The sequence below is a fragment of the Mustela nivalis genome, assembly GCF_964662115.1.
Source record: "Mustela nivalis genome assembly, chromosome: 3".
In the NCBI taxonomy this organism is placed as follows: Eukaryota; Metazoa; Chordata; class Mammalia; order Carnivora; family Mustelidae; genus Mustela; species Mustela nivalis.
In genome coordinates, this window is record NC_139022.1 from 67,100,580 (window position 1) to 67,124,361 (window position 23,782).

Below are 23,782 nucleotides of genomic sequence, written 5' to 3' on the forward strand. Positions count from 1 at the left end.
CTGTAAATGAAATTTGGCCATGAAATGCACTTGGCTGTTGATATGTAACATGTAAATGTTTCAATTTGGCAGTAACATTCACCCTTACAACCAAAACATAGTGCCTGAAACCAAGTTCCTCCCATCCCTGGCAGAACATAGAGTTTATGTACTTGGGAGACTGGATCCAAATGGAGGTTTGCTAGAAAGGTGATTCTAGACTCTACACAACTAACAAGCCTATAGGAAAGGGTGTTTTACTTTTACAACTGTTGTTGTTTTGGCCCTCATTTACCATTTGGTATAACATATGATATTAAAAAAAGAAATAGTCTTTGCTCAGGACCTTAAAACTTAGCTAGGCATATGGGCAACCAAATGTAAGACACTCTTTTTCGGTAGAGTAAGCAGCTAAAGCTCCAAGATGTGACTTCCTAGGACTTACTGATGTATTTGTAAATTTAAGAACCAATTTTGTAAGGGCCCATCATTGAAAAGATTTACAAAAGGAAGCAAGATGTCAGAGAACTAAAAATGAGACTTGAGATGAACTAACATGATGAGTAGAGTAATAAATATTAGTTATACCTCAATAAAGCTAGAGAAAATAAATAAAATTTATGGCAGTGATGGCTGCATAACCCTGCATATATTCTGAAAGTCAACGAGTTATACACTTTAAATGGGTGAACTCTCTAGTCTATGAATTGTATCTCAACAGAGCTGTTTTAAAAAACGTCTCCAAGAGACGATGCTCTTCCATTCCATGGAAGGGGAGGAAAAGGCACCACAGCGGCGTTCTCTGATATACTTGGAAGAGAGGTGGGAAGAGAGAGGTTAGGCTTGGAGCTGCCTGACCTAGCTGAGGTGGGATGGCGTAGGAGGGCAAGTAACGTAATTTTGGGGGGGTCTCCTATTTCTCCAGTGCAATGGAGAGGTAATAAAAACAATACTGACCACCTCACGGTGTTGTAAGGGTTACAGGGAATTTATGCATATCAGTGTTCATAGCAGGAAGTACGTAGCAGTACCAAGTGTTTCATCATGTGGTACTTCCGTGTTTTTGAAATAGAAGTCTATTTCAGTTTCCAAATGTATACACACACACAGGCACAAGCTTACATGACACGCCCACTGTAAATAATATATATGTATTTTATTTTTTTCATATATAAAGGCATATATATTTTTAAAAAGACATGTATATGCCTATTTAAATATATTTAGGAAAAAGCATACATATATATAAGACATCTCTATCTATCTATCTATATATACAGTTCTTAAGGTTTCAACAACTCAGTACAAGCAATAAAGACCCAAGCACTTAGAAAATACTCAAGATCTGGTTGGGGGGGGGAGTCTCATCTTAAAAATATAAACAAAGCAAGGGTGCCTGGGTGGCTCAGTTGGTTAAATGTTCGACTCTCGATTTCAGCTCAGGTCATGATCTCAGGGTCATGGGATTGAGTCCTGCCTGGAGCCCCAGGTCAGGCTCTGTGCTCAGCAAGGAGCCTGCTTGAGATTCTCGCTCTCCCTCTTCATTTGCCCCCTCACATGCCCCCCGCCCCACACGCTCCTGTGCTTACTCTCCTTCTGTCTCTCTAAAATAAATAAGTAAATCTTTAAAAAGCCTTTCTGGGACGGCACAATGAGAAGGGAGGCAACCAGCAAGATCAAGCTGCTTTAAAAGGGTGGGGCTGAACAGACTTTCCCCTTCCTCACAGTTGATTTTTAAAAAACCTCAAGAACACGAAACCAGGCTAGGTGCTCCAGAAGGCATTAAGAAGCGTTCAACACAGCAGAACCCAAAGAGCCTCTTCACTGCTCTGTAGCAGCAGGAATCAACCTCGCTTTCCTCCTTTGCTCCCTTGTTCTCCAAGTCCTGTGTTTCAAGTTTTTTTTATTTTTTTATTTTTTTGTAATTTATTTGACAGAGAAAGAGAGATCACAAGGAGGCAGAGAAGAAGACAGAGAGAGAGGAGGGAAGCAGGCTCCCTGCTGAGCAGAGAGCCTGATGCGGGCCTCAATCCCAGGACCCTGAGATCAAGACCCAAGCTGAAGGCAGAGGCTTAACCCACTGAGCCACCCAGGCGCCCGTGTTTCAAGTTTTTTAAACACCATCTATTATCCTTTTAACAACTCTGCAAGGCAGGCATTCTTATTCTTCCAAAGACTTTTCTGATATGGCTCAGGGATAGTACTCCATTTGTCCTTTTAATTCCCAAATTGGGTCTCTTTCCCCTACACTCCATATTTGTTACTTAAAATATTCATAAAAACAATTTTTCTCAGATGCTGATTTTCCTTAGTTAGGGACATGAAAAGCAGTCTTTTAAAAGTCAAGGATAGTTTATGCTTCTTAGGCTGTAATAGAAGATTCCAAACTGGTATTTTCTGGTAAAGTCTGGATTAGTCTCACAAATTTTCCTAGTAACAAAAGCCATGTTGCAAACATGATAATGTCACTGTAGCCTCATTCAGAATATTACTCACTCTTTCTGTTGCTTTGCTACTTCAGCACTTGGGAAAGTTTGAATTTCCCAGTAGTGTGACCACGATACTATTTTTGTATCTTCAGCGTCCACTTATTGTCAACTTAGGGAGAACAGTTTATGGTTGAGCTTAATTTTGCAAGCATGCTGGAAAAAAGGTGGATTTCTTTATGAAAATATTTAAGAATATATATAAAGAAAATGTGTACTGAAGAAGAAAGCAAAAATAAAATACATTATTTCTTCTGAAATTGGAATAAAATTCAAATTTTAAGATTTTTTAAAAAATTTATTTATTTGACAGACAGAGATCACAAGTAGGCAGAGAGGCAGGCAGAGAGAGAGGAAGGGAAGCAGGCTCCCTACCGAGCAGAGAGCCCAATGCGGGGCTCGATCCCAGGACCCTGGGATCATGACCTGGGCCAAAGGCAGAGGTTTTAATCTACTGAGCCACCCAGGCACCCCTAAAATTCAAATTTTAGCCTATCTGAATACCAACATCACTTTAATCCCTTCAGAGCACATACTTGCAAATAACTAATATTAATATTCTTGGTTGTAAAAACAACTAATCAGTAGTTACAAATTTTCTTCATAACTGACTGCAGAGTCACATATAAAGGCATCAAAGAAATTTGGATTCAAGAAATGGGGGAGGGGGAGCTCAAACTATAGCTCTAATCTTCTAGATGTAACATGATTAGGCTAGGCACACGAGCAGAGTGTCACTCATTTCCATGCAATCAAAAAGTACAAATAAAAACAGGGACCAGAGAGAAATGCACTAAATCTTTTTACCCTCTCATCAGTTTTTCTATAAAAGGTTCTATTTCAAAAGAGGAAAATACCAGGATGCCTAGGTGGCTCAGTCAGTTAAGCAGCTGCCTTCAGCTCAGGTCACGATCCTAGGGTCCTGGAATCGAGTCCTGCATCGGGCTCCTCACTCAGTGGGGAGCCTGCTTCTCCCTCTGCCTGCTCTGCCTGCTGTTCCCCCTACTTGTGTGTGCTCGCTCTCTCTCTCTGATAAATAAATAAAATATTAAGGAAAAAAAAAAAGAGGAAAATACCAATGAGGGGGGTGGGGGAGAAGGGGAAAATCTGCCCCTTTGGGCTGCTGGTAGCTGGTAGCCCCAGGCTCCACCTTCCTCTCAGTGAGCTTTTTATGACCAGGGGCACTTGAGTTGCTCCCCTTCCCAAGCTGACTGTCCCCTTCCTTCAGCTGACAAACTTTTCTCAGGTGCGGTCTGATTTAGCCTTTCCCACATCTTCCCTACCCCTTCATCCTCTAACCTTTGCTGTCTCATTTTCGTCATCTCTCTCCAAAAAGTTTCCGGTGACCTTGTTCTTGCCAAATTTGAGGACTAATCTCCCACTGACGCTCAATCCTTCCATTTGAAACCTTTTTCCCTTCCTTGGCTTCAGGAACTTTAACTGTGCTTTAATTATCTGCATCTAATGATCCTTCTCATTCTACATGGCAGTGTTTTAAACACATGGGTTTGAAGCCAGACTGCCTGGCTTTGAATCTTTCTTCCAGCTGCCACATTCTACCAGTGAAGGTTAAGACAGGTAATGGAACTTAGTTCCATTTTTCCATTTGTAAAATAGGAATGATGGCAGGTCCTGGCTCATCTGGTTGTTACCACAATAAGGCAATACATGTAAATCACTGAGTGCAGTGAGTGCCACAAATGATATGAACTATGTGTATTCTATAATCACAAGTTCTCCACACAGCCTGTCTCAAAGAACCTACTTCACGGTGTCAAGACCTCCATGCCTATGTAGGTAACATCGAAACCACTAGCTTACATGTGTTATGGAAACTTCAAACCCCTCAGGATACAAACTGCACAAATCCCATCTATTAAACCTTTCTGCCTTTTCTATTTGAGTCAAATGAAAACACCAGTTTCCCAGGCACCTAAAAATCATCTACCTTCTTTGGTGATAGAGTAAACCTCGTTAATTCCTGATTTATATGGCAGGATGCATAATGGTTAAAGGCAAGGACTGGAGCCTGGTTGCTTGTGCTCAATGACTGGTTCTGTCCCTTACAACTGTGTGACCTCAGGCAAGGAACTTACATTCTTCATACCCTGACTGCCCCATCCATAAAACAGGGGTGATATCAGTCCCTATATCATAATTCTGACCTCATAAGATACTTAGTATTATATTAGCATTTATTAAATAATGTAAGATGTGCAATGTGGTCTTTTTATTGGTTTAAAGAGAGAAGTGAAATTCCAAAGGTTTCATAAAGCAAAACAGGCAGTTGTTTTTTTTTTTAATCAGTTCTTATTTTTTCCTTTGGATTCTCATTACTCCTACCATTGTCCGAGCTCACAACTCATCCTAACCAGATAAGGGTAAAACTGCCCTGTCCAGCTTCTCTAAACTCATCTCCCTAAATTCCAGCCTCTCATCTACTTTAATCCATTTTTCATTTGATCCCTAATTGCCAGATTAATCCTTAAAAACACCGCTTTCATACTGCACCTTTTTGGGCTGACGCCCTCGCTCTCTCCCCATGCTCCTCAGGCAATATGAAACTGCCTCCCCTGTGGCTGGAGGATCTATTTCTTCCTCCACAGGTGCATGCCTCACAGAAGTGGAATTCCCCAGGTCCATTATAACCTCCATGCCTTGGATCCTTGCTGTTTGTCCTTCCCAGAACATGCCTCGTTCTTAGTCCTCACATCTTACACTTTCTTCAACAACAAGGTCAATTCCACTTGCTCATGAAAACCTTCCAGCGGAACTCCCCGCCCCCAACCCAGTCCACAGCTTATGGAGTACTATACAGTAGACTAGAGAAGATGAGACTTGCGTTCATACTGGGTTCTTACAATGAGGTCACTGTTTTAGACGGTTATTTACATACTTCCTGTGTGCCTAGCTTGCCTGGAATTTCCCATTGTACAATCTCAAAACTGTGCATTATGGTAGATGAGTTCAAAGTGGCTGAGTTTGTGGACGAGTGATGATCCTCACCTGGAATAAGTAGGATTTGCTTAGATTTTTTTTTTTTTTTAATTTCACTACATGAATGGGCACTAGTCATGAATGTGATATTATTTGGGCCATTAAGACTCAAACAGATTGGGGCTCCTGGGTGGCTCAGTGGATTAAGCCTCTGTGTTCGGCTCGGGTCATGATCTCAGGGTCCTGGGATCGAGCCCCATGATCTCAGGGTCCTGGGATCAAGCCCCGCATCGGGCTCTCTGCTCAGCGGGGGGCCTGCTTCCCCCTCTATCTCTGCCTGCCTCTCTGCCTACCTGTGATTTCTGTCAAATAAATAGATAAAATCTTAAAAAAATAAAAATAAATAAAAATAAAATTTTAAAAATTTTTTAAAAAGACTCAAACAGATTAATCAATTCGACTTAAGTGTATATTCATATCTGTATGCAGAATGCTCCTCATCCATGTTCACCAAATTAATCTCCACATGAAGAAAAGGCACAATCAAATACAGAATTTTTTGTATGAAAAATAAAAAATAGAAGCCTTACATACTTAGTACCATTTAAGTGGGGGCACTTTTGAGCTGCTTAGAGGAAAGAAGGACTTGGGGAGGGGCTGGCTACACTTTCTTTCTAGTGGTTTATTTTATGTCCAAAAACAACACTGAGAAGCTCTGCCAAGTATGAAATGCTATGAGAAAGACCAAAATAAAAGCCTAGTCTGTACTCTGAGTTGTACATTAGTTTGCTTATCTAAGTACCTTTCCTTTTCTTAGTAACCCAGGGTTGGGGCGCAGGAGGGAGAGGATGAAACAAGAAAGAAAGAAAGAAAAAATAACAGCAGCAGAAGTCTTTCCTTCAAGAAAGACAGACAAATGTTCGTTAAGTAGTTTCATAGGCAGTGACACTTTAAAAGAAATTTAAAAATTTAGTTAGCATTTCTTAAATAATTTTAAATAAAAAATTTAGTTAGCATTTGTTAAATAATTTCTCATAGTAAAGGAAATAGGTTGACGGTGTGGCTTTAGTAATAATAACAGCAAATGCAGGATTGGCAGCAACACAACCAGATTTCCTTGAGTCGTAACACGGTTAACCTAACTTCCTAACAAGCCCCGTCCAAAAACCCATCCTAGACTTACTGGTTCAGTATCTGAATTTTACTAAGATGCCAACACGAAGTATATGAAACACTTTTCTAACCTACTTATTACGCACTAACAAATAATCCTAAATGTTCTACTGAATAATGACCCTTTGTGTTTCTCAAGTACCCAATCGTCAAAGCATGATCCAATTTTGATCCTTGCATGTAAATTCTTAAATACTTTCCTTTAGTAATGAAAGCAGAAATAACATAGGATACCCTGGTTACCAAGTGATAAACCAAAACTTTCAGCCAATGTTCTGATTAGTCGACACTTTATAATTTCTGTCGCATTCTGCTTCAATTGATAAAAATAAACTTGTTAGATATATGTTTTCAGACTACACACACACAATGGCTTTCCCGAGCAGGCGGTCACAACAAAATAGTGCCAAGCTGAGGGAGAGAACCTGGGCCCTGCAGGAGCCAGAAGGAGTCTGTATTTGAGAGGTTACACATGGCTTCTGGCTTCATTCACATGTAGTCCATGATTCTCAGAGTCTCAAAGATACTAGATATTCAAAGCTAAAATGAGACAGGTTGCAGATTAAAGCAGAACCTGCTGGCAGGAATATCTGAGCAGCATTCTACCTGGGAAACAAAATGACAGGGCAAAACGACACCCCAATTGTTGCAGAATGAGAATACTGGGCAAACAATGATAGCTCAACCTCAGCTAGCTACCAGAGAACAATTCTCTGAATTTTAAGGGAATTCCCTTGCCTTTCATTGAGGTGAAGGCCTATATAGTTAATACTCCTGCACATCCAATGGCCATGAAAAACTTAAATTTAAGCATTTAAAATTCTCAGACATTCTCAACTGTCATCTGAATTCAGAAAATGTATAGACTGGCTGGCAAATTTAATCATTGTTACATATATATTTTTCTAGGCAAATTTATTCTTTAGTTCCAAATTTTGTGCTTAAGACACACAAACAAACAAACAAACAAACAAAAACCAGAGGGAAAAGCCCCAAATATTTCCCTCTGTTAGGTTTACCAATCAGAGTAAATGCAGTTCTATCTTATCATGTTTTCTATGAGAAAACTTCTGTTCTTTTTTTAGATTTAGAGAATTGCTTTTCCTGACAGAACCCCCAGAACCAAGAACCCTGAACTGCAAACTTGTCCTTTGTCCTAGTTGTTTACCAGCCTTATCAGGGCACACATGGGTTGGCAATGTGATTCTAAGATAAAAATTCCAAAGATATAATTAGATGTTTTTCCGAGAAATATCACCCAATGCCATGAAAATTTGTTTGCTGCTTTTCACTTCATTCTTGAAGTGAATGGTCTCACAATTTCTTGCCAGTTAGTACTTTTCTTCTAGGTAAGTGAGAAATATTAACTTGGCACTGAAGAAAAATACATACTTTTTAAAATAAGCAATACTGAAAATACAGATCTTATCTCAAAAACTTCTACTTGTGACATTTCAATGAACACATATTTCAGTGTAAATAACACACTTATTAAAAGTTATTCACAGCAAAAAATACAATGATGGAAACAATCTTATGCCCCTGAATTTAACTATAAGTGATAAAGGACAGAAAATACATTCTAAGCTAGTGATGTACAAGTTTTCTTAAAGCACCCTACACATTTATTTAATTCCAAACAAAACAGATTAAAAAAACAGTAGTAAGAGGCCACAAATGTATATTTACTATGTTGCAGAAGAATACTCTCTAGCCCAAAGAAGTGTTATAAAAACATCTCTCAAGTTTTCTACTGAACTCCATTTTTGCTAGACTAAAAAACCATTAAAAGAAAAAAAAAATCTTCTACTGCCACCTGCTGGTTATTTATCGTCAACGATTCTCAAAGATGCTAGAAAGACAAGCTACAGATTAAAGCAGAATCTTTTGACTTTTAAAACAGGAATAATTTTTGGATTCTTGCTTACCTTCCATTTTTAGACTACATAGAATAAATTTTATAATAAATTATGGATATATAGTATAAGTATACATTTTTACATATGTTTCTAGTATAGAAGTAGAGCCAGAAGCTTATTTTCTTGACTCCTGCCTTGCTCATTGATTGACACCCAGTGCTCTGAAATAAGTCAGAAATTATCACATTTCCATTCTTCCCTTTCCCATAAAGGCCATTCAACCTAGTCAAGGTAAGCAATAAAGACTTAAAACTGAATGCTTTTGGCTGACCTGTGAGAATTTGCAACCCAAACACTCCAGGCCAGCTAGAGAAGTTTCATTCTTGGAGCCAAAGAAGGATATAAGCCAAATATCTAATTCTGAAGACTTCTCAAAAGGAAACTCACACTCTAAGGATGTCAACATAACGTTGATGGAGGATTTTAAACGAGAGATCCGAGGTTGGAACTGGAACACCCCCCTTGGCAAGATTCCGTAACTGGAGATATAAACACGATTTTAAAAATTCAGAAAGGGCGGACCCAAGTTCCTGTAGTCAGCTTCATTTCTTTTTTTGGAGAGTCTGAGAATTTAAAAAAGCCTTTGCTAAGAGATTTTCAGGGAAACAACTATTCTCTTTCATTTAGAGGGTATTTAAAAAATCAAAGCAGATAGGTAAACCATTTTGAGGAAACAATACTTTCTCCATCAATGATACACCAATTCTTCCTACCAAAATAAACCATGGAAACGATGTTTTCAGTGATTTCATGTCACAAGCCACACATTATAGAATACTTCATGCCACATGGCTTCATCTATTCTAAAAATAAACCGAAAAACATGGATTTGACTAACCTTCTTCTCTAAAATTAATGTTAAGTATAACGTGAATCAGAAGGCAATGTCCCAACATATAAATCCTGGGTCCTTCTTTCGCATCCCTAGACATGAGCAAATTTGTCTGCTAGGACACTGAAGAGTTGTCTGTAATTCTACAGTGCTATAATTAAGACTTGTACAAATTCTGCTGCCAAAAAATCACCAGAGTGGGTGGTGAATGCAGCCAAGTAAACTCTAATTATGGAAGGCGGGTTTTCTAAGATCTTACATACAAGAAGCAAAGGCAAGATCAGACAGCTAAGATAGGTTACCAAGGCAATATAAATAGCTTTGTCAAATTCAATGCAAGCCCCCTTTTGGGAACAGCTGTTACCTCCCATAGCTCATAGGTACTTTAAAAAAACTCAATCTGGAATCCTCTGCTTAGAGTCTGGCTCTTAACTGTTCCCCCTAAATTAAAGTTACGAGATTTACAAGTGCCATTTTTCATTCCTGGGACCAAAAAAAGTCAGCAGGAGTCCAGTATCTTAGAGAATTTTTCATTTTATATTTTAGCTCCTCCACTGGTATTATTTAAAAAACTTCTGTTCAGAGTTCAATAAAATACTTTTAGCACTCTGAAAGACAGTATGCAAATCCTAAGTGTACAGCACAATTTACATAAATTGTACATAAATACATAAAATATGTATTTATATTTATTGCATAAATATAAATTTATTATATAAATATAAATACATATATTCAATTTACATAAATTGAACATACACATATAACCAGTAGCCCCCAATCAAGAAATAGTGTTTTTTGTACTCCAGAAGGGTCCCAACTACTAGAAAAGGGGAAATTTTGCTTCATAAAATAAATACAAAGTTCTCTCAATAATATTATATAATGTATTATTACTATCTGGACCTGTAATTGCAGCCTTCAAGTAGAAGTGATTATGCTTTTCCCCTTTGCTTATACAAACATCTATGCCCACCTCTCCCCTTATCAACAAACTGCATGAAACTCTCATTCAAGTCCCAGATCAGACATCACCAGCTCTATGAAGACTTCCTGGACTTTCACAGAAAAATAAATTAAGCCATCATCTACATTCACAGAGTAGTTTGCAAATAGTCTATGTTCATAGTCCACACACACACATTGTCTACTGTTCTAGGCTGTGAGTACCCCATGGAGAGAAAAGGCAACTAATTTTTCATCTTTTGATCTGTCCTCTGTGTTTAAACTGGGCTTTAAATTTTGTGCTGATGAATGACCACATGTTTCTCATGCTATTATCTTATGCAATTGACACTCAAATAGTTTTTCAGAAAAGAATGTTCTACTGAACCATGTTCTTTAATATTAAACAGAACAAAATACAGGTGGCTCTTGAACGACATGGGTTTGAACTGTGCGGGTCCACGTACATGTGGATTTTTTTCAATAAGTAGTGTACTATAAATGTCTTTTTGTCATGATTTTCTAAAATAATGCTTTCTCTAGCTTGCTTTAGCCTAAGAATGTGGCATTTAATACACATAACATACAAAATATATGCTAATCAACTGTTTATATGACCTGTAGGGCTTAACAGTACACTATCAGTAGTTAAGTTTTGGGGGAGTCAAAAGATAAATGCAGATTTTTGACAGTATGTGCCCTAACTCCCGTGTTTAAGGGTCAACTGAATATTATCCAGATATTTTAAATATGTATCAACTTAATGCCCTCCATATAAGAGGATTTGTAACAGAGCATATTTTATTCCAACAGATTAAAAACTATGCTAATTTTAATACATATACACATTAGTTATATATTTAGCATATATAAGTTGAGAATATGATGCTTTGTGATAAGAGGCAGCTATTTTCTTGTAGGGGATGATAGTACAGTACTTTTCTGGAGAAAAACATTCACAAACTTTTGAGACTCTGAAACTCTTTTTCGGCTCTGAAACTCTAATTTCCTCTTACTGTGCTCCTTCTCCATCCTCTGCTACAAAACAAAACAAACTTACTTCAACTAAGTTGAAATTAAATTTTACTTATCCAACTCAGTTCAAGGGTCACAGAAGAAATGTGAACATCTCATGAAAGGTAGAAATTCCGGAGCTCTCCTACCTGTGTACCTAAGCTGGCTGCCATCATGTGCGTCAGAAGTTTAGCTGCAAACATGGAAAATCTGGCACAGAAGATGTGGGAGAGAACAGCCAGGCAAAACCCTGTAGGAATAAAAAAAAGTCCACGTGCAGTTTTACAATCCATGAACAAACAGTTGCACAGCAAAAGTCTTCGGAAGGCCTATTGTCTGCCTCTGCTGCATAGTGTGGTTATCTGGCAATGATGATACTGCAATTTTAATCTACTCCTTTTTATGTGACATATAAAATCTGCACACTGATCAACTAAGGCCAAAGGACAACTTTAATTTTCAAAGAGCCACATGTTCACTTCCTTAGTCAAAAAACTGTTCAAATCAAGCAGATTAATAATTTCATTAAACTTCCGTTTTTCTATGTTTCCATTAGACAAGTTATACTGCTTGAGAAAAGGTTCAAATTCCAACCTAACTTATTAAGAACAGGTGGCTTGGGTACATAGAGATATTTAGGGAAGTGAAGAAGATTTTCTAGGCATAAACCTGTGAATGGTACAACTAAAACTCAGGCTCAGTAATTACCCCCTTTTTACCTAGTAGGAATAGTTATGTAATTACAACAGTGGTAATAATGAGTTTTAAGAGTTACTCTATGCTACTGGAGGCCAAAGCTGGGAAGAAAATGTTTTTTTCCTCTTGAGATGACTTTCAACCTAAACATCCACATTTTTAAGTGGAATAAAGAAAATATTCTTATCTTCTTGTAATCTACTTGTCAAGGCAATGATCAGAAACTCAGTATTAACAAATCTTTTATCTTACAATTTGTATGAATTTCTTTTAATACCATGTTTTAAGTACAGGGTGTAAATATATGTATTTAAGATTTATCTATTTATTTGAAAGAGAGACAGATAGAGGACGAGGAGGAGAAAGAATTTCAAGCAGACTCTGCACTGAGGGCAGAGCCTGACATGGGAATCAATCCCACTTGAGATGATGACCTGAGCCAAAACCAAGAGTGCACCGCTTAACCGATGGTGCCACCCAGCAGCCCTGAATACTTTTTATATTTTAAATGTGTATTTAAAATATTTTAAATATGTATTTTAAAATACATATTTTTAAAGCATTTCCTTTCTAAAATTTAAATGTGCTGCAAATAGTAACCCATTTGCTTTTTCACATAAGCCTTTTTTTTAAGTTTTTTTTTTTAATTTGACAGAGATCACAAGTAGGCAGAGAGGCAGGCAGAGAGAGAGAGAGAGAGAGGCGGAAGCAGGCTCCCTACTGAGCAGAGAGCCCGATGCAGGACTTGATCCCAGGACCCTGGAATCATGACCTGAGCCGAAGGCAGAGACTTTAACACACTGAGCCACCCAGGTGCCCCTCACATAAGCCTTTTAATCCCTCTCAATAATAGTGTTATTAATAGTTCATTTTGTCTAAGAATTATCAAAACACAATAATTGGTATGTATACGCTGCTTTGCCATGCACGTTGTATGCATTACCTCACTGCATTTATTCCACATTTGCTTTCTCATTATCCTTCTCTTAAGATATGGACCTAATTGCATGTTGGTGTAGGTGGATTGGGCATCTGCCAATGCCCACATGGGGTCTATCACTAATATTCCTTACAGCAATGCCTGTCTTAACTCCTTTTGGGAAAGGCTTTCAGTATGTTTAGATTTCAATAAGTTAGACAAAGTTCCACACAGGAAGTGAGTCTTTGCATTAGTCAAGGCTCTGAGCCTAGGCATTTGGCCAAGAAATCTACAATAATCCATTTTCAGGACGACTGCTCTAGGTTTATCTAGGACAGGTGTGCAGCTCTTGGGGCTGCCCCCAAAATCCACCCACACAGGAACACAATACGTCCAGAAACTGTAGAGTCATGCCTGACTTTGCACCCTTACCCAGGTAGTCTATAAACTAGACTAGTCTATAAACAGAGCTGATGCTCTGAACTCACCAAGGTACACTCTGAAGTTCCTGTGATGATCAATGCTAGTTTAAGCTCAGAATTTCGGGTGTGTGTGTGGTGTGTAATATACCGATTTCAAAAGCAAGGCCTTGCAAAATTTTTGTCAAAATAGGCCACATGATCATAAATATGTGCTTTACTGTACACCTAGTGTGGTAGATGTGAGGCCACGGGATTAGTGCCAGACAAAGTAGAAATATACATGAGTCAACGTTTTTTGTTTTTTTTTTTCCTAGTTCACGACAAGATCTTATTCACAGCCTTTTCCCTTAACTTGCTAATTCTCCATTATACTCACATACATGAAATAGATTTTGTAGTTAAACTTGACCCGCTCAATAATACCTAATTAAGTATATAAGCTTCAATTGAAATGCTAGCATGACACCTGGTGGTGGTCCTGGATTCAAAGCCAGTGGTGGGAAAATGGGCTAGATCTATTAGCCTTTAACTATAATGCATGATAGTGATCTGAATACATTTTTTATTTATGGGAGAAGGTGCTAAAAAACCTCAAGCAGGCTGTCCCCTAGCCTTAGCTGGCCTTGGGGAAGATACTGAATACCTTAGATTTAAGAAATAAATACTTCAGTTTCCAAGTTCCTAATGCACTATATGCTAAGGACTTCCCTTCTTTTCTTATCTGTTAAAAAATAGCTACATTTAGCACATGTGATTTAATCTACAAGGTTTTTTTTTTTAAGTTGTAATAATTTTTTGGTTTAAGTTCCTTTAATATAAATATGTAAATCACAGGGTACAAAATGCTGTAACTATAACTAGAATGCTTTTTTTAAAAAATGAAGTATAATAATTCTAAGTATTACTTCAAGGTGTACTCTGAAGTTTTTAACTGACTCCTTGACAATTATGCAGAAACAACAAGCAGCTGGGTGCCTGGGTAGCTCAGTCTGTGAAGCATCTGCCTTTGGCTCAGTTCATGATCCCAGGGTCCTGGGATCCAGTCCCTGCTTCTCCTTCTGCTGTTCCCCCTTGTGCTCTCTCTCTCAAATAAATAAAATCTTAAAAAAGAAAGAAAGAAAAAAAAAACAACAAGCAGCTAACTGAATAATTTTTCTTTCCTTTTTTTTTTTTCCCCCTCTTTTGGTGGATTCCACATCTGGCATGGAGCCCAAACTCATGACCCTGAGATCAAGACCTGAGCTGAGATCAAGAGTCAGACCCTGACCCAACTGGGACAGCCAGATGTCCCCCTTTATTTTTGTTCTGAGCACAGTGTAGTTTACAGACTCAGTTGGAAAAGAACAATTGATAAATTAATTAGCACAATGACTTTTCTATATCATTAGAAAGTGAGGGGAAAGATATACTATCCTTAACAAAACAACATTGATAATCTTTGATTTAGAGGAGAAAAACTCTAAACTCTAAAAAACTCTAAATCTAGGGAAAACTCCTAGATTCCTTGGCTATCATCAAACTGGATCAAAGACCTTATCTATCTACACAGTATTTATATGTTTGCATGAGTATAAACACAGGTGATGCTTGTATATGAATATGCATATCCAGCAAAATTATCTATCAGCATCCCTTAAGAATAGGATACATTTTCCAAATTACTGGTTTATCCCTCCACCAGCCAAATATTAAGACTTTTTGCCATGAAATCTTTGAAAAATGTTCATAACTTTTGTATCTAGCTATGTATCTATCTCTGTCTTCTCTGCAGATAAATCTGAATCAAACCAAATGTTCATTACACATTATTAAATCAGTTATTATGTTGTTATTTTTCTATTTTTCCATCTAATGCTAGCTGTAATTGTTACTTTGTTTTGCTTTTTTCTTGTTCATCTCTATTGATTACCAGATTTCTGTACCTCTCCTCTTAGGATGGTGCCACCTGGTTACTGCTACTAATAAACTAAAGGCGGAAAAAAAAAATTGTCAAGCCTGAAAAGTTTTCTCTGTTGAACAAACGTCAGTATGAATCACCTTACAGAACATAAGGTCTGGGGGAAAGGATTTCTCCCCAAGGGATGAGGTTGCCAGAGGGCTAGCCTCCAGAAAATCAAGAGTGTTAACCCTGAGAACCACACATGGCTATCTACATTTTAATTAATTAAAATTAAATAGAATGAAAAATTCAGTCCCTTACTTGTTCCAGTCATATTTCAAATGCTCAGTAGCCAGATGTGGCTGGTGGGTACCATACTGGACAGGGCACAACATTTCAATAATCACAGCAAGATCTATTGCTACGCTAAACTGTCCTGAGTGAAGGCCAAAAAAAGAGTATGCTTTTTCATACTCTTTTCATATTTCAGGATAATTTTTATTAAAAATGCTAAAATGAGGGCACCTGGGTGGCTCAGTGGGTTAAGCCTCTGTCTTCAGCTCAGGCCATGATCTCAGGGTCCTGGGATCAAGCCCTGCATCGGGCTCTCTGCTCAGCAGGGAGCCTGCTTCCTCCTCTCTTTCTGCCTGCCTCTCTGCCTACTTGTGATCTCTTTCAAATAAATAAATCTTTTAAAAAAAATGCTAAATTGATGGGGCGCCTGGATGGCTCAATGGGTTTTAAGCCTCTGCTTTCAGCTCAGGTCATGATCTCAGGGTCCTGGGACTGAGCCCCACATCCAGGTCTCTGCTCAGCAGGGAACCTGCTTCCCCCATTTCTCTCTGCCTGCCTCTCTGCCTACTTGTGATCTCTCTCTCTCTTCTGTCAAATAAATAAAAAAAAAAACTTAAAAAAAATGCTAAATTGAGATCACCCAAAGTACAACTTTGACTTACATTGTCACAAGAACATCTTATTGGAAGATGTCAGATCAACAACATATATTCATTTATTAATTTAACAAGTAGGTATTGAGAAACTACCATACACCTGTGGCTCTGTTGAGCAATGGGCACACAATGTTCAAGAAGGTAGTACTTGCTGCTCTACCCACGGCTGTGTCTATATTTCTAGCTGTATCCTCTCCCAGACACAGACTGGTTTATGAAAGTTCAGAGGACATAATTCTGGGCAAAGAGATGTGCAAGAAAACATTCTGGGTGGTTTTCAGGAAAGTTGTCATCATTCTTAAAACATGATCCAAATAAGTGCCTTTCCTTTGGCAAGCCTAGATGTTGTTGTGTGATGCTGAGAGCTGCAACCAGTTCAAGACCATTTAGGGACAAGACCGAGAAAACAAAATCTTTGAGGAAAGCAAGGCAGAAAAATGAGAATGGGGTGGGCTCCTGAGGACACCACTGAGGTACTGAATTAATCAACCTTGAACTAAATTTGTTTATTTAAGAAATGTGAGTTGTCTTCTATTACTTGCAGCCAACTTCATCCTAAGTAATATACCCCATGTACAGAGCAACCCAATGTTTTTATGCCATGTCAGAATTAAAACTAATCTCTCTGATCTACTATCCACAGTTATCTCTTCAAATGGATTTTTTTTTAAATCTAATAATACTTTTTTTCTATTCTTCATGTTAATAAACTACTTTCCCATTTGATAGAATGAATCTGTTTTGATATACCTTTCCCTATAATCACAATGGCTATTTTAGGACAATGATTACAGTGAATATAAACTTGATATTTTTGGAAGAATGTAACACAAAATTTTGGAAGAATCTCTTACTTTAAAAAATAATTTGAAATGAATGGGTGGCATCTGGTAAAAAACTTTTTTTTTCTGGAAAAACTATCAGAATCTCAGCTTGTAAAACATAAAAGACATAACTAAAATAGTTTTGTCATGTAATAAATCTTGGACAAAAGAATAAGCATGCCTCAGAGGACTTTAGATTATCTTGATTTATTTATCCTGTAAGTCTTATTATTAGCAATTTATGGACGGTTATTTTTCTGTTACTTAACTGTGAAACTGACATTGGGTTGACATGTATACACTTAGTAATCTGTCAAGTAAATAAAGCCATTAGCCATTTAAAAGGGAAGGTTTTACTTTGACTAACGTGTTAATGATCTCTTTACCATGAGAGAAAAAAAAAAAAGAACAGATGATATAAATGTAAGGTCTCTGGTCCATCTCTAATCTCAGCTTAAAAGTCCTCCACACAGGGGTGCCTGGGTGGCTCAGTGGGTTAAAGCCTCTGCCTTCCGATCAGGTCATGATCCCAGGGTTCTGGGATCGAGCCCCGCATCGGGCTCTCTGCTCCTCAGGGAGCCTGCTTCCTCCTCTTTCTCTGCCTGCCCCTCACAAGTATGTGATCGCTGTCTGTCAAATAAATAAAATCTAAAAAAAAAAAAAAAAAAGAAAAGAAAGTCCTCCACACATAGGAGACTCAGCCATAAGAGCATCACATAAGACCTAGTTCTCATATTGATATTAAAACTGAAATGGATTAAGGCCATAGGAATTGTGAAAGGCAAAAGTCAAAAATCACAATAATTCTGACTCCATAGCCTATATTTGTACATTAACAGTTACAGGAAGCAACGTAGGCTTCCTCCAGATAGTCCTGTGTACCTCAAACCACACTCAGGATCCTTAATAATTACACTATAAAATTATGGTATTATGGCATTATGATCTAAAGTTCTTTTAAGCTGTATTTCTTCCAAGCCCCCTCTGAAAGTGAGTTTCATGGTGTTACACTAAGTGGGCGGCTTTGATTCACTTGTCCTTTTATATCTTTTTAGCTTCAAAAGATAACCTTTGCTTAATTTCTTGGTATTTGGTAAACTGGTTGACAGTTTTAAAAGCCACAGGTATATATCCCCATCCTTCATCTTTCTAAGCTGAGAATTACTAAGCTCCTTGCCCTTGTACACCCATTTCACACACTCTGATCATTTCAGTGGTTCTATTCTAGTGTAGGAACCAGACCTGTAAACTAGAACCGGAGCAGGTACACACTGTGATCTATCCTGACTTAAATAAAAAGATTTACTTCCTGTCTAATTATATGTCACCACGTTTCATGAAAAGAGCTGGTCAGACTGCTTCCAAATAAAGATGGGTATTTGGTGTGGTCTGACATAATTATAAAATGTGTGTGGAAGGGGCACCTGGCTGGCTCAGTGAGTGGAGCATGCAGCTCTTGGTCTCAGAGTCGTGAGCTCAAGCCCCACACTGAAATGAATGAATGAATGAATGAAATGTGTATGTAAGATACATAAAATTCTCATGTCTATTTCCTGGGGCCCATCAGAGGACTGGACAGTTACCCTCCCATGACACTGAGACACTAACACAAGCTGTCTTTGTATCTCCTACTGATCTACAGAACATGCAATAATCACTACATTATGTCATGGACAGAGAGGAATAAACCCAGTAATTTCAAATATGACTCTAAGTTAATGGAAGAAAAGCAGAAACTGACATGTAAGTGTTCATTTTGCAAAAAAAAGATATATTAGTTAACAATTCTTCCAGGAAATACGGAAATCAAGATAACATTCTCTCTTCAGTTTTTTAAAACTCTGATGTTCAATATTTAGATCAAGCAAGGGATTTCTGTGGGTCATGGTAGCAGTACTTGGTTTTACGTCTCAATAGGAATATATAAAATCTCATCTAGATTTTACTGCAGCATTTTATCTTTTGGCTTTATTTTATATCTATGAAATTTCTGTAAATATATTAGCATTGAAATAAAATAGGATGTCTCCATCTCATTTGGGAACTACATGGACCTAGAAGAATCTATCAAGCAAGAAATGTTATCCTTATAAAAGATGTTAATAAGAAGGAGAAATTATTAACTTTTGCTATTGAATCTATTAGGTTTAAAATTAAGATAAATTAAGGGAAATGTAAAATCTTATAAAATGAAATTATAGTGGAAAGATTTTAAATAACCAGGACAAAGAATAATAATTAATTATTTGTGTCTACCTCCACAAAGTTTCATAATAAAGATTATTAAAGGGATTGTTTGCACATCAAATAAAAAAGACTCAAATGCAGTGATAATTACATTTACAGACAAAACATTATTAAAGTTGGATATCGAAATGTCTGAGTTAGTATGTTTACCATCCTGTTACAGTAATACAATTTAAAATCATTTATTATGGATGGAGAAACTAAGGTATAGAGAAAATAAGTAATTTGCCCAAGCCACCAGCAGAATGAGGAATTGAATCCAGGCAATCTAGCTTCAGAGTTACCCTGTATGCAGTTCTCTGTATAGGACATTGTTCCTAGAAGCAGCATGGGACTGTAAAGGATGACTTGGAGCATGGAATGAGTGAGAAAAGGGAACAGAAATATAGTTGAAGGAACTCTAAGAGTCCTACCTACATAATCAATACAGCAAATGAGAACAGTCCTACAGTTCTCAAAAATTAAGGTGTAGGTAAATAATTTCTCATATGTTAATACAACTGAGGCTCCTATTCTTGCCAGAAATGGGGCTTTCATGTAGAAGATGAAAGACAAATTTATTTTTGAACACAGTGGTTGAGTGTATTTAGAACTCTGAGGTTGTATGTTTGGTTTTTTAAATGAAAATACAAAATGCTTTGTATATATTATCTCAGACAACCCTGACATTCTATTGGAGTATCTGCCCTCTATGTCATCACACTAAGAACTCATCCTTCTCTGTTATCTAGCTTCTGTCTCACACTACCTATTATATTCCTTATGAGTTGGAACTATCTTGTTCTTTATTATACCTTATTATAGAATTACACTGTATCCCTTATTATATCCTCATTATTCATTATATCAGCACACATCTGGCCTTCTATAAACATCCATTGTATGAGGTAATGAATAAGACAATGGGAAAGTTTATTTTCTCCTAGTACGGATGAATTACAGTATGTTTGCATCTTGCAAACACGGGAAAACTGACTTTCATTCTTACAAATATTCAGAATTATTGAATCAAAAATACCTGAGACTAACCTGAGACACATATAAATCCAGAAGAGAAAAAAGCTTCATTGTATGAAGACAAGTTGTCGGTCTGGGCGTAGACTGCATACACAGACATGTATGAACAGGCACATTCCACATAGTCTGAAGTGTCCTCAACCACTTTGCAAAACTGACTGTCAGACAACCAGCTAGGGCAAAAACATAATGGTCACTAACGGCTCTTTTATCAACACATAAGGTATTTGAGATGGCTTTTCAAGTAAAAATAACTTTGTGAACTTAGTGTTCTTTACTCAAGCATTAAGCAGACCAATTTTCAAGAAAAAACACTGGAGGGAACATCTTGTCCTAGACATGATACAACAAGTCCAGCAAGATGCCTTAAGAAGCAGCCTCAACACCACTGAACCCGCAAACACATTCCTGACACCAGAGAAGCTGGTTCTCCCAACAGAGCCATGCTCCTGCCTAATCTGAAGCAATACACCCCAGGTTTTCATCACAAGGCACGCCTCCCTTGCACTGGAAAACCCCAGGAGATGGACATGCGCACTCTCCACACCTCCTCATTTCACCATTCCTTGTATTTTGAACCACGTAAGTTCCTTAAAAGATTTTCCATGTTTCCTTCTTAATCTCCCCCCCCCCCCCACTTTGAAGCCAGTTACATTACCTAAAATCTTTCCAGGGTTCTTTCAAATGTTTCTGCTATAAGATCGGGATACTAACACAAAATCTTTGTCGTGATTACAGCAAATGTAGTGTCCCGTGCCAAGCCTCTGAACGCTCCACAGGGACCACTGCTTTGGTCCTCTTGGATCCTTGACTTTTCTAAGGACATAAAACTTAATCCCAGCTGCAGATGCAGGTTTGAAACATTCATTAGGAGTTATTAGGATGGCACAGTATCTGTATATTAAGTTTAAGATCCGTCACCAGGCATTTGAAATTTTAACTGAAAATTATTTTTTCACAAAGAAAAAGACTAACCAGAATTCTGCAGTTTGGAGGACAGTTGGTTACCCAACAAAGCTGTTAAAGGCATTTAAAATTTCAGTCTGTGCAGCTGAAAGTCAGAAATGAACAGAACCATGTGACCAATTTGGATCTAAACCCTCTGGGTCAGCAAAGCTTGATCCTCCCGCGTTGACTAAGTTCTGGGTAATGGAATGACTCAGAAACTTGAGGACGGATTAGTCCAAGGAGATTCTACAGAAGAATTATTCTCTTCTTCCCATTCCTGTGTGTGGCTTAATTCCAAATATACCCCAAGCCATATGTGGACTAGAATTATAAATCCCTGCTAATCCCTCTAAACACAGAGCATCGGATCCAGAACCATAAGCCCGATGGAAGGGGCAAAGAAAATTTCCTTTCCTGACCAGTAAATTAACCAATAACCACAGAAAGGTCATGTGAATTGAGCAGAAGTCACACTGGGTCCCAAGGAAGTGGTAATAATAAAGAAGTAAACAGTGTGTTAAACACATAGTTAGCTGTTGGGCTGTACTTGTTACCTGGGCAAAACTAGACCACTTCCTTCACTGTTTTGTCGTTTCTATGGCAGAGATGCTTCTCCACTCCAAAGTCTCACTTCAGGTCACCCTCTATGTTCACTACAGAAATTGGACTCCATTTTAATAGAACAGGGAAGGAGCGAATTTAAAGAATTTTTAAAGAATTATTCAGTACCTTGCAGCAGCCTGATTCCAAAGGAGACACAGAGATGTCTGGGGGATAATCCTAGGTTCGGCAGCATAAATCCTGTAGAGAACCTCATTGTGGTCCGTCAGGGGTTGTGAAGTCAGACCTTTCACACTCAAAGACAGTACCTGCCGTGCCACAAAGAACAGAGAAAGGGATGGTATTTTAAAATAAGCATCATGACTGAATTCTGAACTTTGATTCATTTTCCTAGTTACTCTAGTCACTTGGTTAAGGCCACTATTTAAGTAATTAGCTGACTTATGAATGCAGGGAATCTGATTGGTTTTTCATTGCAAACATTCTACTTCCTTTTCAGTTCCTGAGTGGCCTTCAGCTGACAATGCTCACTTTAAATGTCTGACTTCATCATGAGTGAAGAATATAATACGATATCCTATTAGTGAAGGCTACATTTTTCACTTTCCCCACTGTATATATTTTACTCAATAAAACATGAGGGAAGTATTTCCAACTCTATTTGAGACTACACATTCTACAAAGAGTTCGTAAAGGGATATATTTCATAATTAGCTCACCATGTGTAGTCCTTACCACAAATCTGATCAAGTGAATGCATTCTGAAGAGTGTGTCTGCTAAGGAAAAATCTGATTCCAACCACATAATTTTTTAAATGATACATTACCTTATTTTTCAGGGCATGAAGATTGTTTCCAGTTATAAACCACTGCTGGCTGCTATACTCTGTAAACTGGACTAATTCACATGTACTTTTTCCAGCCATTACTTCTGCATCGGGAACCTCCAATAACCTCTCTGGAACTCGAATATAATCACCTTCTTTTCCTTCAAACTTGTGCCCATTGATTTGCTGAGGATACCAGTGAAGAGCCAGGATGGACAAATATGGGCAACTGTCCAAGATGGTTTTGCTTCTGTAACAGAAAAGCAAAGGCTCTGCTAACATGGCATGCATTTATATACACATAGCCACTTATACTTATTAAAATGCATTACACAGGGGCCCTGTTCTTTATGCGTAGCTATGACATTACCAGCCCAGAGGCAGTAAGGACGATGCCCTTTTAGTGCCTTTGTGGCTAACTGTAGTGATTTCTTGCACAGCACTTTGTGCATCCTTTTGCCTGATACCCCCTAGTAATCTAAAACATGGGTTTTAGAAAGCTGTTTCACAGATATCAGATACAATCTGTGGCTATAAAATGTACTTTTTTGTGTGTTAGTTACATCAGCATTGGTAGAACAGATTGAGAAAAGAGCATACCATTAAACTGAAACCTCTGCTTTAAGAAATACCACCTTATATGCCTAGAGCATGTTTTCATCAAGAGTTTACCTCATCTCCTTCTAATCTGTCAGAGCATTTCGAATCAAATCATGTGATTGGTAAGAGAAATAGCCTGGAGCTGGGATCTTCGCCCTTTCAACAATGCCGTTTTAAACACTGTAGGTATAAGATCCTATACTCACTGAAAGCGCTTCCAAACCTCAGTGTGTGTTGAAATCACTTAGAAGTGTGTTTAAAAATACAGATTTCTAGATCACACCCCAGGCTGACTAAATCAGAATCCTTGCCTGGAGAGGAGGCGGGGGGCTCTACCGAGTCTTGTTTTTTAACCAGTCCCCCAAGGGACCTAATAAACCTTGTCTTGGACCCATCATGTTTATGAACAATGAAGACATACAAAAATAAATCAGATCTGAAATCTGCCTGGAAACATTTGAAGAATATTAGGATGTTAGGGTGAAAATTATACATTAGATGTTAAAACTTATATGGGTCACAGTAGACAGAGAGTATTGAAATCGAATCGTGGATCTAAATGATATCTTGTCAAAATCCCTAACCTGGGAAATGGAGCAGAAAATTT

At 37.9% G+C, this 23,782-nt stretch overlaps 1 protein-coding gene and 1 long non-coding RNA gene across 2 annotated transcripts in view; one reads left to right on the plus strand and one right to left on the minus strand.

Annotated features, from left to right (window-relative positions):
- Positions 1-23,782, minus strand: part of ADGRV1 (adhesion G protein-coupled receptor V1) — a 545,909-nt gene that overhangs the window by 274,781 nt on the left and 247,346 nt on the right. Inside the window, exons 81-84 of the mRNA XM_082725840.1 lie at positions 22,576-22,825; positions 21,917-22,056; positions 20,252-20,412; positions 11,435-11,535 (exon numbers count right to left, since the gene is read on the minus strand). Coding sequence (XP_082581966.1) covers positions 11,435-11,535; positions 20,252-20,412; positions 21,917-22,056; positions 22,576-22,825 — 652 coding nt within the window. The remainder of the gene's footprint in view (positions 1-11,434; positions 11,536-20,251; positions 20,413-21,916; positions 22,057-22,575; positions 22,826-23,782) is intronic.
- On the plus strand, positions 20,636-22,912 carry LOC309862221. Its single transcript, XR_014310358.1, has 3 exons — positions 20,636-20,821; positions 20,978-21,092; positions 22,588-22,912. It is a non-coding gene; the product is annotated as an uncharacterized lncRNA (long non-coding RNA).